Source organism: Equus quagga, chromosome 5 (genome assembly GCF_021613505.1).
Source record: "Equus quagga isolate Etosha38 chromosome 5, UCLA_HA_Equagga_1.0, whole genome shotgun sequence".
In the NCBI taxonomy this organism is placed as follows: Eukaryota; Metazoa; Chordata; class Mammalia; order Perissodactyla; family Equidae; genus Equus; species Equus quagga.
The window spans coordinates 30970154-30985855 of NC_060271.1; the positions used below are offsets into that span (position 1 = coordinate 30970154).

The 15702-nt window shown below is 53.4% G+C and overlaps 1 protein-coding gene across 1 annotated transcript in view; it reads left to right on the forward strand.

The window, feature by feature from the left end:
* MYOM3 (myomesin 3) overlaps positions 1-15702 on the forward strand; it is a 48831-nt gene that overhangs the window by 23981 nt on the left and 9148 nt on the right. The window contains exons 16-28 of the mRNA XM_046663134.1: positions 682-856; positions 3228-3349; positions 3751-3938; positions 4203-4329; positions 5453-5631; positions 8564-8678; positions 9673-9829; positions 10518-10627; positions 11585-11629; positions 12219-12355; positions 13943-14087; positions 14218-14277; positions 14608-14675. Coding sequence (XP_046519090.1) covers positions 682-856; positions 3228-3349; positions 3751-3938; positions 4203-4329; positions 5453-5631; positions 8564-8678; positions 9673-9829; positions 10518-10627; positions 11585-11629; positions 12219-12355; positions 13943-14087; positions 14218-14277; positions 14608-14675 — 1628 coding nt within the window. The remainder of the gene's footprint in view (positions 1-681; positions 857-3227; positions 3350-3750; positions 3939-4202; positions 4330-5452; positions 5632-8563; positions 8679-9672; positions 9830-10517; positions 10628-11584; positions 11630-12218; positions 12356-13942; positions 14088-14217; positions 14278-14607; positions 14676-15702) is intronic.

Consider the following 15702-nt stretch of genomic DNA (forward strand, 5'->3'; position numbering starts at 1 on the left):
CATCTATCTGTTCATCCATCTGTCCATCTGTCCATCTATCCATCCATCTGTCCATTCATCAGTCCATCTATCTATCCATCCATCCATCCATTCACCCATCCATCCATCCATCCATCCACCTGTCCATCTGTCCATCCATCCATTCATCCATGCATCCATGCATCCATCTATCCATCCATTTATCCATGCATCCATCCATTAGTCCATTCATCCATTCATCCATCCATATATCCACACATCCATCTGTCCATTTAACAAATCACGGCAGTCCCCACTTAAAGAGCATAGTCTCAGGGACTGATGAAAATCAATAGAGAAGTTTCAAGGAAAGAAAATCAAGTTTCCTAGAAATTGAAGATAAAAAACTAAGAGAAATTGTCAGATTTGGTGACTTCTAATAGAAAGAAAGGGATTATAAGCATTAATGAATGGGGATTTTCGAGAGGAAGTAAAGACGTTTAGAGGTAAGAGGGGAGAGGACTTTTAGAATACAAGAGTCTGGAGCATATGTCTGGGATGAGGAAAGAGCTGCACAAAGCCCCAGGGCATTTCTGGAATCCATGTTCCCCTCTGATTGCTGAGGGGCCTCCTCCCTGCCTTTCTCCCCAGCCCTCCCCCTCCCTAGCCTGCCAGCAGTGTGTAACTGAGCATCCTCACTCAACCCACATTTCTGTTTTTCAGCCACTCTCCCTCCTCCAGCTCAAGTTCAAGCTTTCCGAGACACGCAGACCTCTGTTTCCCTGACCTGGGATCCTGTGAAAGACAGCCCAGAGCTCCTGGGTTATTACGTCTACTCCCGGCAGGCAGGATCCTCCGAGTGGCAAACCGTTAACAACAAACCCATCCAGGGCAACAAGTGAGTTTGCCGCACCCCTTCCTGCGCCAGGGCATCCTCAAAGGAGGGGCCATAATAATAACGAAGGCTGCAGTTCACAGTATGGTTGGGCACTGGGCACTATTCTAAGCTCTTTTCATATATTAGGTCATTTGGTTCTGACTGCAATCCTATGAGCTTAGGACTATTATTTTTATTACCATTTTATAGTTGAAGAAACCGAGGCAGAGAATGGTTAAGTAGCTTGCCAAAACTCCCTTAGCTAGTAAGTAGAGGACTTGACCCAGATGGCCTCTTTTTCAGCCATCACTTGCTTGGGGCATGCGGTTTGCAGACAGAAGTGACTAACTAGGTCTCGTTCCCCCAGGAGCTTAGAGACAGAGGTAGAGGGTGCAGAGCAGCCAGCAGACTTTGGGCCCAGGGAGGCCTGGCTTCAGGCTCTGCACCCACCCTTCACCTGCCCGGTGTCCCTGCACAGAGACTCCCCTCTCTGAGCCTCAGCTCAGACTCCCATCCTCTTGCCTTTCCAACTCCCACCCCCTCTGAGGTCCCTCCTCACTCAGTGGCCCTGGTCCTTGCAGGCACGGTGAGCCTCAAGGCTCCTGGGCTCATGACTTCTCTCAGGTGTGAGGCTCTGTCAGGTAAAGGGCTCAGGTGGTGACACCCTCCCCTTCCTTTCCATTGGACGATGGGCCAGACCCTCAGCACACCTGGCTGGGCTCCCCTCACCCTGGGCCATGACCCCCAAGATCTTACCCAGAAGAAGGGACAGGACCTTGTGCCCCACCAGTCTTTGACGCCATAGAGTCAGCTGAGCAGAGTCACGCATAATTTGTTAGTGCTAAAATTCCCAAGTTGGAGAAAAATCGGGTTTTTGACAAATTAGCTCGGAGTCCAGGTCATCCCTGGAATAACATCTCTCCCCTGACTTGCATTCGGTGTGCTTCCCCGAGTGGGGACAGAGGTTGAGGGAGAGTCACATGACGGGAGTGGCATACCCAGGGAACATGTCACATGTGGGGGGTGGCATGCTCCTGTGCTATGTCCAGAGAACTTGTCACACGTGTGCATGTTGTCTATTGCATGTGTCATGACTGGAAAGAGGCCGAACACTACTGCCCAGGAATGCTGCCTGGGCTGATGGTGTAAGGGGGCTCAGCTGGGCTGTGGTGGTCCGGTTCAATGCTGTATCGCTGGGTCCTCTAGAACCTGGCTCACAGGAGATGCTCAAAAAATGTCTGAATGGATGGATGGATGGATGGATGGAGGGGTGGGTGGATGGGTGGGTAGATAACGAATGGGCAGGTGCTGTGCTGGGACTCAGGAGACCTGGGCTCCAGTCCAGGCTGTATTCCTATTTGCATGCTCTTGGCACACCTCTTTCTTCCTGGGGGAGCAATTCCCTACCTGTAAAATGAAGAAACTGACAGTTTGACCCATAAGGGTCCCTCCAACATTCCAACGTTCAACTTCATCCTCATCTCCAAAGCAGGGGTAAGCAACAGTGCCTTCCTCCGAGGGAGTTGTGGCGAGCACCTGAGCTTACATAGAGTATATGGAAAGTGAGTGCTAGGCAAGCGTGTGTGGCTGTCATCATCGTCGTCATCGTCATCCGTTGTCAACAGGGGCCGGCTGGGGAGTCACCCCCAGCCTCACCTCTTCAGGTGCTGCCTGAGCACCATTCCCTCAGTGCTCCATCCCTCTCACAAGGGCATGTTCCCCGTTAGATGTACATGTCCCTGAGTGGGGTCCTTGACGGGCCTTGACGCTGTGTCAGCCATCGACACCTGATTGAAGTCCTCGAGTCTCCTCGGGGTCCACTGGCTGAGAGAAGCTCCCTGTAGAGCAAGATTTGCTGCAGGAAAATGTGGAGAAGTGAAAAGAGAGAAAGAAGTCCACAGTTTGGGCCTTATCTAGAAGGGACAGCATGAGAAGGACATTTTCCTCTAATCAGAGTGTTCTTGTATGTCTCTGAGTGACAATTCTCTTTGAGGGTCTTTAAAAGGACTCTGTGTTTTAGAATCGCAGGATTTCCGCAGATAACAAGAGCCACTTGTTGTGTTTCAAGGACAAGGCCCAGAGTCCTGGAGATGTACCATCTAGCACAGTCCAGGGTTGGCTCCCTGGGCCTTCAATTGGTACCTTTCCCGGTGTACTTGCATTTTAACGCTGGCCTCTAGAGGAGCCACGTTCCTTAAAACTGTGAGGACTTCATCCCTGTGGTGTAGCCATCACTCTGAGGCCAGGGGCAATGTCTTTAGGTAAGAACTGGCCCAGAACCCTCAGATCCTACCATGCTGGTGGCCGCTTATCCCACAAGCTTGTTCTAGAAAATTCAGGAATGTCCGTGAGCTGTTTGGCCATGCCTGAAGGCTGCACGTTTCTCTCCCAGATTTACAGTTCCCGGGCTGAAGACAGGGAAGGAGTATGAGTTTTGTATCAGGTCTGTCAGCGAGGCTGGCGTAGGCGAGAGCTCAGCCCCCACCGAACCCATCAGGGTCAAGCAGGCTCTGGGTAAGTTTGAAGGGGCAGGTCCAGCCACAGGCCTCTGGGGACAGCCCTGGGCTGGGCAGAGAGCCAGGGGGTTTATAGGCCACTTCTTAGAGAGTCCAATCCCAGAGGCCAATGGGGACAAGCCCTCTGAGGGAAACTGGAGCTGACCCTGACCAGTTTTGGGGGAGAAAACTAGGGAGGAAGAAACAATGGCCTGAGGCCGTGTGGTGAAGCCTGACCAGTTCTGAGCCCCAGGTTCCCCCAGGGGGTGGAGTTAGTGTCACCAGCAGGTGCCACTAGCTAAATTAGTGTCCCTGGAGCAGTGGCACCCACTGGAGGAGGCTTGTTGGCTCCCGCGGGCCCCACTGCCCTATCTGGTACCCCTAGGCAACAGCAGCCCTCGCCTCCTTGCCTCCCCATAGCTATACCATCTGCCCCATATGATTTCATCCTCCTGAACTGTGGGAAAAATGAAATGGTCATTGGGTGGAAACCCCCCAAGCGTCGTGGAGGTGGCAAGATCCTGGGCTACTTCCTGGATCAGCACGACTCAGAGGAGCTGGACTGGCACCCAGTCAACCAGCAGCCTGTCCCCACCCGGGTCTGCAAGGTAAGGCTGGAATATGGCCACCGGCCTGGTGGCCTGACTTGTGCAGGTGGAGACCAGAGGTCACTGTTGGAGCTTCTGAGGCTGAGAGAGGCCTGAGGTCCCCTTGCCTCGATAATCCAGCTCATTTTCAAGTGCAGACCCACTTGACCAGTCTGTTGAAAGCCCCCACAGACTTCCTGTTCTGACCCTGTCCCCCTGTGGCTGCACCTCTTCCCCTTTCCTCCCAAGCCTGGGCCTTCACAACCTGTGTTTCTGCTCTCCAAGGTCAGTGACCTTCAGGAAGGCCACTTCTATGAGTTCCGTGCCCGGGCAGTAAACTGGGCAGGTGTTGGCGAGATGTCGGCGCCCAGCAGCCTCTTTGAATGCAAAGAGTGGACAATGCCCCAGCCAGGTGAGCGGCCTGGAGAAGCCAAAGTCCAGCAGCTGCCTTTGCCTCCTACCTCCCCAAGCCTAACCGATGAGATGAATGCCGCTGAGCTCTCTGTGCCTGCAAGCTTGCTCTGTTGCTCCTGGACCCCAGACTTCTGGCCCCTTCCACCAGCCGAGCCTGTAATCTCCGACACAGATAGTGTTAACCCTGCCTTAGAGGACCCCTGGCCTTGGCCATCGGCCGGCCCTGTACCCCTAGCACAAACTATCTTCCATTTGGACATACCATCTGAGCTCTGATTCTGGCCACAGACCCATCTCGACCCCCAAAAGCACACTGCTTGGCTGACCACTCATCCGAGTTTGCCCAGAACTTTCCTGGTTTTACTGCTAAAAGTCCCATGTCCCAGCCTTGGACAGACAGGGAGGGTTGGTCACCCTGCACACTGCTCCCACAACCCCATTAGCTTTCTCCCAAATGAGCCTCTCGCCTTCCAACTAGAGAGGAAAGACCACAACCTGCCACCCTTCTGTTCAGCTCAGTTCCACTTTCTGCACAAAACCGTTCCCTGAATGGCAGATCATTACTATGTGATGCTTTGGACAACAACAATTATAAGCAACTAATATTCGCTGGGTACCGACGCTTTCCCTAAGTGATGTCACTAATGCCCACAGCAGCCCTCTACTACGAGAACTTCTTTACAGATGAGGAGACAGGAACATGGGGGCTAAGTAACTTGCCCAGAGGGCCCATGGCCTGAAAGGGTGGAGCTGGGACATGGACCCAGTGATCTGACTGTGGAGGTCACACCTGCAGCCCCTACACTAAATGCTGAAGCAGCAAAGACAGCAGGATTGATGCTGTCTGGGACGGGATGGGATGGGAGGACGAAGGCTTCGGATGAGGCGATCCTAAGCACATTTTGAAGAGTTCACCCTACTTCAGGCCCAGACCAAGCTTTGTCCTGATGCCAAGGCCAGCCAGGTCCCCACTATGCCCAGGGCAGGTGCTTCCAGGCCTGGTTGTGACTGAAAGACAGACAAGCTTGCGACTGACCACCTGGCTCGCTGCCCGACTGCCCATTTGGCCATCGGGCTGGCTGCCTGGCTGCCCAGCTCCTTCTCCACCCCATCTCCCACAGGCCCCCCGTACGACGTGCAGGCGTTTGAGGTGCGGGCCACCTCCCTGATGCTGAAGTGGGAGCCGCCACTGTACATCGGCGCTGGGCCTGTCACAGGCTACCGCGTCAGTTTCCAGGAGGAAGGCTCTGAGGAATGGAAGCCAGTCACCCCAACCCCCATCTCTGACACCCACCTGAGGGTGAGTCCCTGCCCCCTTCGTCTTCTGACCCTCCCTGAGCATTCCCTGCCACTGGTCAGGACAGGACTACAGAACACCAGAGCTGGAACAACCCTCAGAGATCACTGCCCTCAGTTAATGGCAGCAAAGGACCAGAGAGGGGGAGTGACTTACCCAGAGTCACACAGTGAGTCGGTAGTAGGTCTGGCTGGCTAGTAGTCTTAACCTGCTCCACACTGGGCAGACTCCTCCCTAAAAACTCACTTATAATTAGCGAGATACATCAGCATTTGGATAGGCACATTCTTTGAGCCAGGAATTCTGCTTCTAGGATAGAACTGTAGAGAAATAATTAGGCAAGTGTGCAAAGACCTAAGGACACAGATGCTCATTGTAGCATTGTTCATAAAGGCAAAAGTGAAAAACAACTTAAATATCCATCAGTATGGGGTTTGCTTAAACAAATCATAGTGTATCCTTGAAGTGGAATCCTGTGCCGGGGGTATAAAGACTATGGGAGTTTAAAGAGTGGCAAGTGTAAGAATGAGCTAGACCTCCATGTATGCATTGACGTGGAAGCATATCCATCCTGAGTGGCTGAAAACAAAAAGCAGACTACGGAGCAGGATATTTCTATGTTAGAGAACATATAACATACATATATCACATTATCCCTATTGCACATTAACAAACAGACATGCAGATACATGTTTCTTAATTTAAATGAGTGACAAACTCTAAACTCCTTGGATAAATAAGAAATCTAGCAGAAGCCTTGGTGGTGGTTGTTTTAACATCCGCATACCTAGGAGAAAGGAAAGCACAAAATCCTCTCCTGGCATAACACAGGCAACTCACACTGTTTGTATATGTCAGAAAACAAACGTTTCAACTGAAACACTCTTAGCCAACGTGAATCACAACTCAGACGATCAGTCAGAATCACAGACTCCAGGTCCCCGGGGCCACTTTCACAGGCCGCAGCATCGTCTCTGAAGCCAGCGTGTCTCATGGGCCTCCTCTGTTTAGGGAACCTTTGTAGGGACGGTTCCATAACCTGGATTATATTGTACTTTCTGCAGGTCTAGGGAGGGAGGGGACATTTTCTCCAGCTCCTTTTCCTGAGGTATCTCTCACCAGTAGACAGGACGGCGTGCAGTTTTCGAGTCCCCACATTAGAAATTCCATTAGTTAGCACCAAGAGAAAAGACAACAGGCTGAAAAAGACCAAAACAATGGGAAAGAAGAAGATACTAACAAACAGAATACGGCGCATGTCATGGTTCTACATGCTTTATGTGCATTTCAAAGTCTAAATGGATTTTTACAAAATTGTTAATTCTGGTCATCTCTGCAGCTAGGACTGCCGGGGGAGTTTTAACACTTCATTTTATATTCTTTTCTGTTGCTTTAATATTTTCCCCAACAAGTGTGTATTTCTTTTGTAATCAGAAAAAATAAAAATATTTTCATTTTGAAAAAATAACCTTAAGGCCACCTAAGACAGAACCAGGGAGGACTAGCCCTGGCCAGGGCAATGCTCTGAGATTCTGCAGTTTCCGCCTCCAGGAGGCCAGCCTCCCTGCAGTAGAGTCAGGCAGGGCTGGACAGCTGGCCCGAGAGAGCCACTCAAAATGGATGGTCCCTCTGCCTCTCCACGTAGGTTGGCCCAGGTCAGGGCGGGGCTGGCCTCAGTGACTTGGCACCACTTCCGCGTGTGGATGGTTGGCTGGCATTCACTCACTCAGTCATTCACTTAACACTTCTTGACGCGTGCTTAGTGCCAGATCTGGAACTAGATCCTGGATACAAAAAGCTAAATAAGTCACAGTTCTCGGGTAACAGGCAATTACAATACTGAGGATTATACAATTGAGGGGGCTCCAAGGGATTCTGGGAGCTCCAAGGAGGAAGGTCAGACAGCCTCCCCGGAATCCTCATGTCTGCCCGTGCTGAGCAGTGAAGGATGAGGAGGAGGGGAGGGAGTTCCAGGCAGAGGGCTCAGCAAGGCAAAGGCAGAGAGGCGTGAAATGACGTGATGAGTATGGGGACCCTGAGGGATCGTGCAGTGAAGGGGGCATGTAGAGGAGGAAGAGGACGGAGAGCTGAGGCCGGATTAGGAAGATTTTACCCTGAAGGCCACTGAAAGATTTAAGCACGATCAGATTGGCATCTTGGAAAGGTTGGCAGAGGGAACGGCAGACCAGGGAAGAAGGGTCTAGAGGCAGAGACGCCGCTTAGCGAACTGTTGGACTAATCTAGGTGGCGAGAACTAAAGCTTCAGTCAAGGCCGCGGCCAGGACATGGACAGGAGTGGCCACATTCAAGAAACCTTGGGGCCAGCCCCGGTGGCCTAGTGGTTAAGTTCAGTGCACTCCGCTTCAACAGCCCAGATTTGGTTCCCGGGGGCAGACCTACACCACTCTATTAGCTGTCGTGCTGGCAGCCCACATAGTAAAAAACAGAGGGAGTTGGCACAGATGTTAGCTCAGGGTGAATCTTCCCAGCAAAAAAAAAAGAAAGGAACGTTGCGGAAATAAATGGGTGGAACTTGGTGATTGGATGTGCAGGGCTCGAGAAAAAGATGTCGAAGCTGATGCCCACACTTCTCTCTGGAGTAGTGAACGGAGGAGAGACACGGGGTGCAGGAAGGAAAGGGGTGCAGGAAGGAAGGGGGTGCTCTTGTTGGGAGGCTGATGATGAGTTCAGCTCTGAGCAGGTGGAGTTCCAGGGGTCCCTGGGCGTGGGAGATAATCCCAAAGGAGAGGCCCACTAAAACTGGAACTCAGGAGAGCAATGTGTCCCTAGGCTGTCCCCACCCCCAGTGCAGCCTGTGCCCTCCTGGGGTTCCACACATGCGTGGCTCCCTGCACCCCGTGGCCAGGGTTGCAAGAAGGGTGAGTCTTTGCCGTCCTCAGTGCTCACTCTTGCCTCCCACCTCTCCTCCCCCCAGATTTCTGACCTGCAGCCGGGGAAGACTTACGTGTTCCAGGTACAGGCCGTGAACTCAGCTGGTCCAGGACAACCATCCATGCCCACGGACCCCATTCTCCTGGAGGACAAGCCAGGTGGGGGCAGGCGGAGGGTGCCAGCACGCCGCTGCTGGGCTGTGCCATCGGAGACGAGTGGAGCTCAGAGGGGCGTCCGGAGAAGCAGGCGGATCTGCAGCTCTCTCCTCCCACTGCCTCCCACACTCCTCCCAGCTCCTCTTCCTTCTTGCCTGTTTCTCTCCCCATGCCCTACTCCTGTTTATTTCTCTGAGATCTCAAGATATGAACATATCTTTTCCTTAAAATTTGATGAGATCTTCCATTTGTTCAGAAGCCAGGTTCATAAACTCATACAACTCTTTGTGGATATCTAAAATGATACCCAGCCCCATTTCGGATACCACAGGTGGCTTTGTGCGTCTCGCAGTCACAACCCCTGAGGTCCCCTCCTGCCTCACACACCGGATGCAGGTCCTTACACTGCCCTGGCCTCCCGACAACCCTCGGAGGGGCCATGACTGTCCCCACTTTAGAACTGATTTTATTGTAGCTCAGAGAGGTTAAATGACCAGGTCACACAGTGTTAGTACATGACAGAATCACTCGTCTCCTAACTATAAAGCACGTTCTCTTTCCATTCTTTTAATTATTCACTCATTCGGCAAATATTTGGTGATGCCCACCTTGCCCTGGGGATACAGCCGTGGATGAGAGGCCAGGCACCTGTGCCAGTGCGGGGGAGGGGCACGTGGACGGCAGTGAACAAGCAGACAAGTTCGTGAAGAAAAGGATTCAGGATGTGATAAGTGCTACAAAGGAAACGAAACAGTGATATGGCAGGATGGGGGTCCCTTTAGCCAGAGTGGTCAGAGAGGGCTTCTCTGCGGAGGTGATGTTTGAGCTGAGAAGCAGCCAGATCATGCAAGGCCTTCGAGACCACAGCAAGGAGTCTGGGGTTTATTAGTTTATTCAAATGTAACGAGCAGCCGCTGGGAGGTTTAAGCAGGGGAGGGGCATGACCTGGGTCATTATTTACACATGCCCGGTACCCTCCGTTGCGTCCTGCCCGCAGATGCCCGGGAGATCAAAGTTGGTGTGGATGAAGAAGGCTTTATCTACTTGGCTTTCGAAGCCCCCGAGGCCCCCGACTCCTCAGAGTTTCAGTGGTCCAAGGATTATAAGGGCCCGCCGGACCCCCAGAGGGTCAGGATCGAAGAGGAAGTCAACAAGTAAGTGAGGGGAGAGGGGGCGGCACAGCCGGTCCACAGGTCCCAATGTTGTCAGACGAGTTCACAGAAACTCGCGGTGAGACCACCTGGCTGGACTCACAGATAATGGGTCTGAGAGGGGCTGCTTGGTCTCGTAAAGGATGCTGGCTGCCCCTTAGGGAGAAGTGAGGGGAGGGCACATAGGGGCTCAAATGGCGACATTCACTTGAAGATCCTTCTTCTGGCGGGAAGCGCATGTGCCTCTGCGTCAGTGCCTCCCAGGAGACACACCGGACTTGGTTCTAGCCTGGGCGCCAGTGACTTGCTCTCGCAAGTTCTCTGGGCTCAGTGTCCTCATCTGTAAGGGGCTGGAACCACCTGATGTCAAGGGCCCCTGTCAAACACCCTCTGGTCTCACTCCCCCATCCCTGGCAGCTCCTCCAGCAGGAGATAAAGCCATAGCTCGAGCCCTGGGAGGAGAGACAGGGCAGCGTGGCCAGTAAGAAGATCCTGTGCCAGAAACTGGCTAACGGGGGCCCTTGAAGGTGCCAGGCTAGAGTTGTTCTGGGCAGGGGACGCCAGTGGGGTGTAAGGTGGTGGCTGCCCCTGCTTCCCGGCTTGGCTGGGGTCCCGGTGGGGTGCAAGACATCCAGAGCTGACCGAGACTCTCCAGCTCCTCTCAGAGCCTCTGCCCTCCCCTCTCTGTCAGATCCAAGGTCATCCTGAAAGAGCCTGGCCTCGAGGATTTGGGCACCTACTCAGTGGTGGTCACTGATGCTGACGAAGACATCTCAGCGAGCCACACGCTGACCGAGGAAGGTAATGCCCTGCTCCACTGCCCCCTCCCCAGAGAGACAGGCCCAGACTGAGTCCCAACACAAATGCCCCCAGAAGCAAGCAGGAAGCAACAAAACTGAGCAAAGCAGCGATTTCCAGAGAAGTCAGCCCTCACCCACCCATTCAGTCAGTCAGGCAGTGAACAAACATCTACTGAGCACCTACCATATGCCAGAACCTGTCCTAGGCCCTGGGGATTATACCAGTGAGCTCAACAGGCAAAAGCCCTGTCTGGTGGGGTTCACATTCTTTCTTATCTCTCTTTCCTTTTTCTATTTTTGAAAAACTCAAAGGTACCAGAATTATTTTTCTTCCCTCCATAAGCTAAGAAAAACAACAGTATAAGTGTAATGATAAATTACAAATAGCAGTTGGTCTGAGGAATGAAGAGGACAATAGGGAACAGTGGGGACTGTGGCAAACCAGAGAGTGGATACTAAGTCTAAAGGGTCATCCATGTTTGATGATTTAAACTGCACTGAAACCAGTGCTGATGACTGACAGTTCTGCTGTCTCCATAGCAACTGAGGACATAGCAACTGAGACCCTCGCATACTAGGACAGCATATTACAGGGTTGACAACGGGGCTCAGGAGCGGGTGGGCCTGGTGGACTTGGGAGGTGGACAGTGATGCTCACCCCACAGCATTGTGTGAGGACAAGTGAGATAATGCAGAGCCTGGCACATAGTAGGTGCTGCTCTCCAGAAGTGGCACTTGATCTCAGGGTGGCCTGCAGCAGCCCCCACAGTCCCCTTGGTGTCCCAGCACCAAAGCCCACAATGCTGGTCATCAACCGCTGGGTAGCCACGTGACCCCAAGCTGAGGGGGGAGTGTCTTGGGACTTTCACCCAACATGGGCCCTAGGATGGCTCCCATGGACCCCACTGCCCCGGGTATTTCATTCTCTTTGGTTTCTTTCTCGTTCCTCCTGTCCCAGAGCTGGACAAGCTGAAGAAGTTGAGCCATGAGATCAGAAACCCAGGTAAGCTGCCCCACCACCAGCCTCCAGCAGCTCCCCCTGGGGGGTCCTGAGGAGAGCTGAGTCAGGCGGAGAGCCAGAAACCCGCCCAGGGGGCAGAGGCTCCAGCAGTCCACCAAGAGGAGGACAGTCCGCGGGGCAGAAAGGGGGTGCAAAGGAGGGCAGAGCGGATGGCTGCTGCTTCTTGGATTCCGGATCATCGAACCCTCTGCTTCCCTCCCCGGAGCAGGGGTCACAGACTTGGGTGCACATGGGAATTCCCCCCGGGAGCTTTGCAAAATCCCGAGGGCCCAGGACACACCCCAAAGAGCCCGGACGCTTGAGTTTTTGCAAGTCCTCTAGGATGGGTGGGGGTGGAGGGGTGACGGCCTCAGGGTCGTGGGGCGAGGAAAGGCTTCCCGAGATGAATCCCATCTAGAGGGACTGAATGCGGAAAACCCTCCTCAGACCCCCACCCAGCGTCTCCTTCAGACTCTCAAGCACTTTGCGTGGCATGTTAAATGCCAGCGAGGTGCTGCGGGTGGGGCTAGTCGAGAGTGGGGAGCGGAGAAGGTGCCCCACCCACCCCCTTCCCGGCCTCTGCCACCCCCAGTCATCAAGCTGATCTCCGGCTGGAACGTGGACATCCTCGAGCAAGGCGAGGTGCGGCTTTGGCTGGAAGTGGAAAAGTTATCTCCGGCCGCTGAGCTGCATCTAATCTTCAACCAGAAGGAGATCTTCAGCTCACCGGTAACGGGGGTCGCAATTCCGAAGGGACGGTCCCCTGCCCGGGACGCGGCCTCTGGGGGCAGCGGTTCTCCGCAGCCCGGCACCGCCCCCTAGCGGACATTCCAGAAACGGCCACATGCTTGGCTGTCACAGCGATGGGGTGGGGGTGGGCACACCTGGTTCTGAGAACCTGGGGGGCGGGCGGCAGGCACGCTAGACGCTCACCAATGCGGGGGTGGGGGGGCACTCCCACAATCAAGGAATTTCCCAGGCCACCGCCCCCCACAACTTTTGAATGTCCTGCTAGGCGTTCTTAGCACGAAAAACCTACATTCATGCCTATAATTTTCCAAGCCTGGACCCTAACTCTGTTTTAGATGTATTTTCGCACAGTTCTAGCATACACTGAACAGAGAGTTCTTATTCTAATAGACACTTCCCTATGTACTTTCATTCATTTTCCTGTTTCTCTTGTACAGAATAGCTTTGATCTTTTGCTTTCCTTCTCTCAAATTCAAACCAATTCGTTATAAATCAGGGCAACATGAGTGAGATGATGTCTGAGCATCTATGAGTGAAATAGTTATTACTTTTATTTCTTCATATTACAGTTGTGCTATGACGTTGCATTTTTTTAAACATCACGTGCGTAGATAGGTCGTATTAGATTGGACCATATGAGTTGTCCATATTCAACTGTTTTTACTTACAAACATGGCAATTTCAGTCTCATGAGAGAGTCAATCATGAGACTGAGTTATTTGTGAATCTCAGCTCCAGATGGCAAAGTGGTCATCAGAAAATCTGTGTTATAAGGAGGTGTTGCTGGTTCTGACCCAGGAGAAAGAGCCTGGGGCTGGATGTCAGAAGACTCATATCCACCCTCCGTGGGTTATGTGCCCTTGGGCAGGCTTCTTCACCTCTCTGTGCCTCAGTTTCTGCATCTGTACAATGGGGCTAGTTGCCCAGAATCAGGAGAAGCAAATGAGAAAATAGATTTGACAGTTCTGCATAAAGATTAAGCATGACCTTGGCCCATGGGAGAGGAAGCATTACAAAGTCTGGACTCCAGTACACAGTACTGCCACTATCAGTTGCTCTTATAGAAAAATAAAATAAAACTAGATAGCTCCCTTAAATCATACATGCAAATAAAGCCAGAGGGAATAAGGTCCCAAATGTGGAAAATAAAACTTTTAAAAACTGTTAGAATATGAGTGTCAATTCTGGGTACCAAGTATACAGGACGTTTTTATATTATCCTTACACTTTTATGGGGATTTTTTTATTAAGTTGTAAAAGAAGTAGAAAATAACAAAAAACGTGGCACAGAGCCGTTGGGGGCTTGTTATTAACTGCAATTAATTCAAGCCCCCGAGCCTTTCCTGTGCCTGCCGGCCCCGGGGGTGCGCTCAGGGGCCGCGTGTGGGGAGAGCCGCTGCGTAGAAGCCGGAGAGCATTATCCAGGGCCCCTCCCCGCTCTCTGAAGGCTTCCAGCTCTGCATATCTCACCCCCAAGCCCAACGACGCCCTGATGGGTGCCCCACAACACAAATTTCCTGGGATAGGAAAAGGGCCAAAAGGACTCTTGGGGTTTGTTCTTTCCAGAACCGCAAAATCAATTTCGACCGAGAGAAGGGCCTGGTGGAAGTGATCATCCAGAACCTGTCTGAGGACGACAAAGGGTCCTATACTGCTCAGCTCCAAGATGGAAAAGCCAAAAACCAGATCACGCTGGCGCTGGTGGACGACGGTCAGCCCTGCCCCACGCCCGCCCTGCCCCTTGCCCGGGCCTCAGCCCTCAGGTCTTCCGTCCCCCTGATGGCCCCCTCCGCCCCTGCGATCCTCTTGGCTCATGCCGCTTCCTCCTTGTGTGTTCCCAGATTTTGACAAACTTCTGAGGCAGGCAGATGCTAAGAGAAGAGACTGGAAGAGAAAACAGGGTAAGAGCTGCCCAGGGCGAGTCCGAAAGCCTGGGCCGCCAGGCCAGTGGTCAGTCCTGGGGAACTGCTGGGCTCGTGGGTTCATAGACCCCTCGGCCCCGCGGGGCCCCCGAGGGACAGCCACCGCAATTCAATCCAGGTCCGTCCCGGCGCCAGAACGCAACAGCCCTTGCCCAGGCGGAGAGAGAGCCCCTCCTTAAATGCGGCGCCCCCAGGGGCAGAATGGGGGCCCAGGGCCCCTCCCCAGCTGGCTTCCCCGTTTCGCCACCAGGGGGCGCCCTGGCCGAGCCTGGCGCTCTGATGGCGGGCGTGTTTGCTTCGCCCTCGCAGGTCCCTATTTCGAGGAGCCCTTGCAGTGGAAGGTCACGGAGGACTGCCAAGTGCTGCTGACGTGCAAGGCAAATCCCCGCCCCCGCCTCCAGCCCTGCCCCCAGGCCCAGCGGGGCGAGACCTGTGGCTTGTCCCCAAGCCCCGTGGCTATCCTTGCCCCACGCCCCCACATTCCTTGCCCTGCGCTTGGCTGACCCCACACCTGGGATCAGCCCCAGGGAGCTGCATTTAACTGAAAAACAAAGCCCCCTCCCCCTCCCCGGGGAGCGGGATCGGTGTGAGCTGGCTCAGCCTTGAGTCTCCCGCTGCTCCGGGAAGCGGGTCTCAGGGGCCAGAGGATCTGGGAGCAAGTAAGGGGTCCCTACGTGCAGGGGGTCCGTCGGCATCTGTTAGTAGCCTTGCTAGACACTGTGCTCGGTGCTTCAGAGCATTCCTTTCTTTCGTGGGCCTCCCAATCATCTGTGAGAGGGGCGTTATTACCCCACTTTATAGATGAGAAAACAGGTGGGGAGGCAGCTCAAGACCACACGGTAAGACGTAGAGCCCAGAGCCTGCCGACTCCAAAGCTGGCCCTCCTTCTCGGCGCCCTGCAGCCTCTTCAGACTCCTGGGGAAGGCGGGGTCAGAGAGGGTCTCCCAGAAGCATAGCCATTCAGCAAACTCAAAGTGCCCACTATGCGCCAGATGTTCTGCCAGGCCCTGGCCATACAGGATGAAGAAGTGGGCTCCTTAGGCCTCTGGGGGCCCATGGTCTGAAGCAGGGTTATGGGAAGACAACACATCTCCTGCTGTGATCAAGAAGGGTGCAGGAAATTGGTGAATTATGATGGGGGGTGCTCTGGGGTGCTTCAAGGAAAGCTTCCTGGAGGAGGTGACATCCAACTTGACTCTTTTAAGATGCATAGGTATTTACAAGGAAAAATAGAGTAGGGAAGGGATCAAGAGGCAGAGGGAACACCGTTAGCAAAAGCCCAGAGTTCGGAAGGCAGCGGAGGAGATCCATGTGAGGAAGGAGTTGGCCGAGACTTAGCCAGAGGTGGGGGGACGGGGGAGGTCATGTTTGTAAAAAACGTCCTGATGAGCTGAGTTTTCAGTT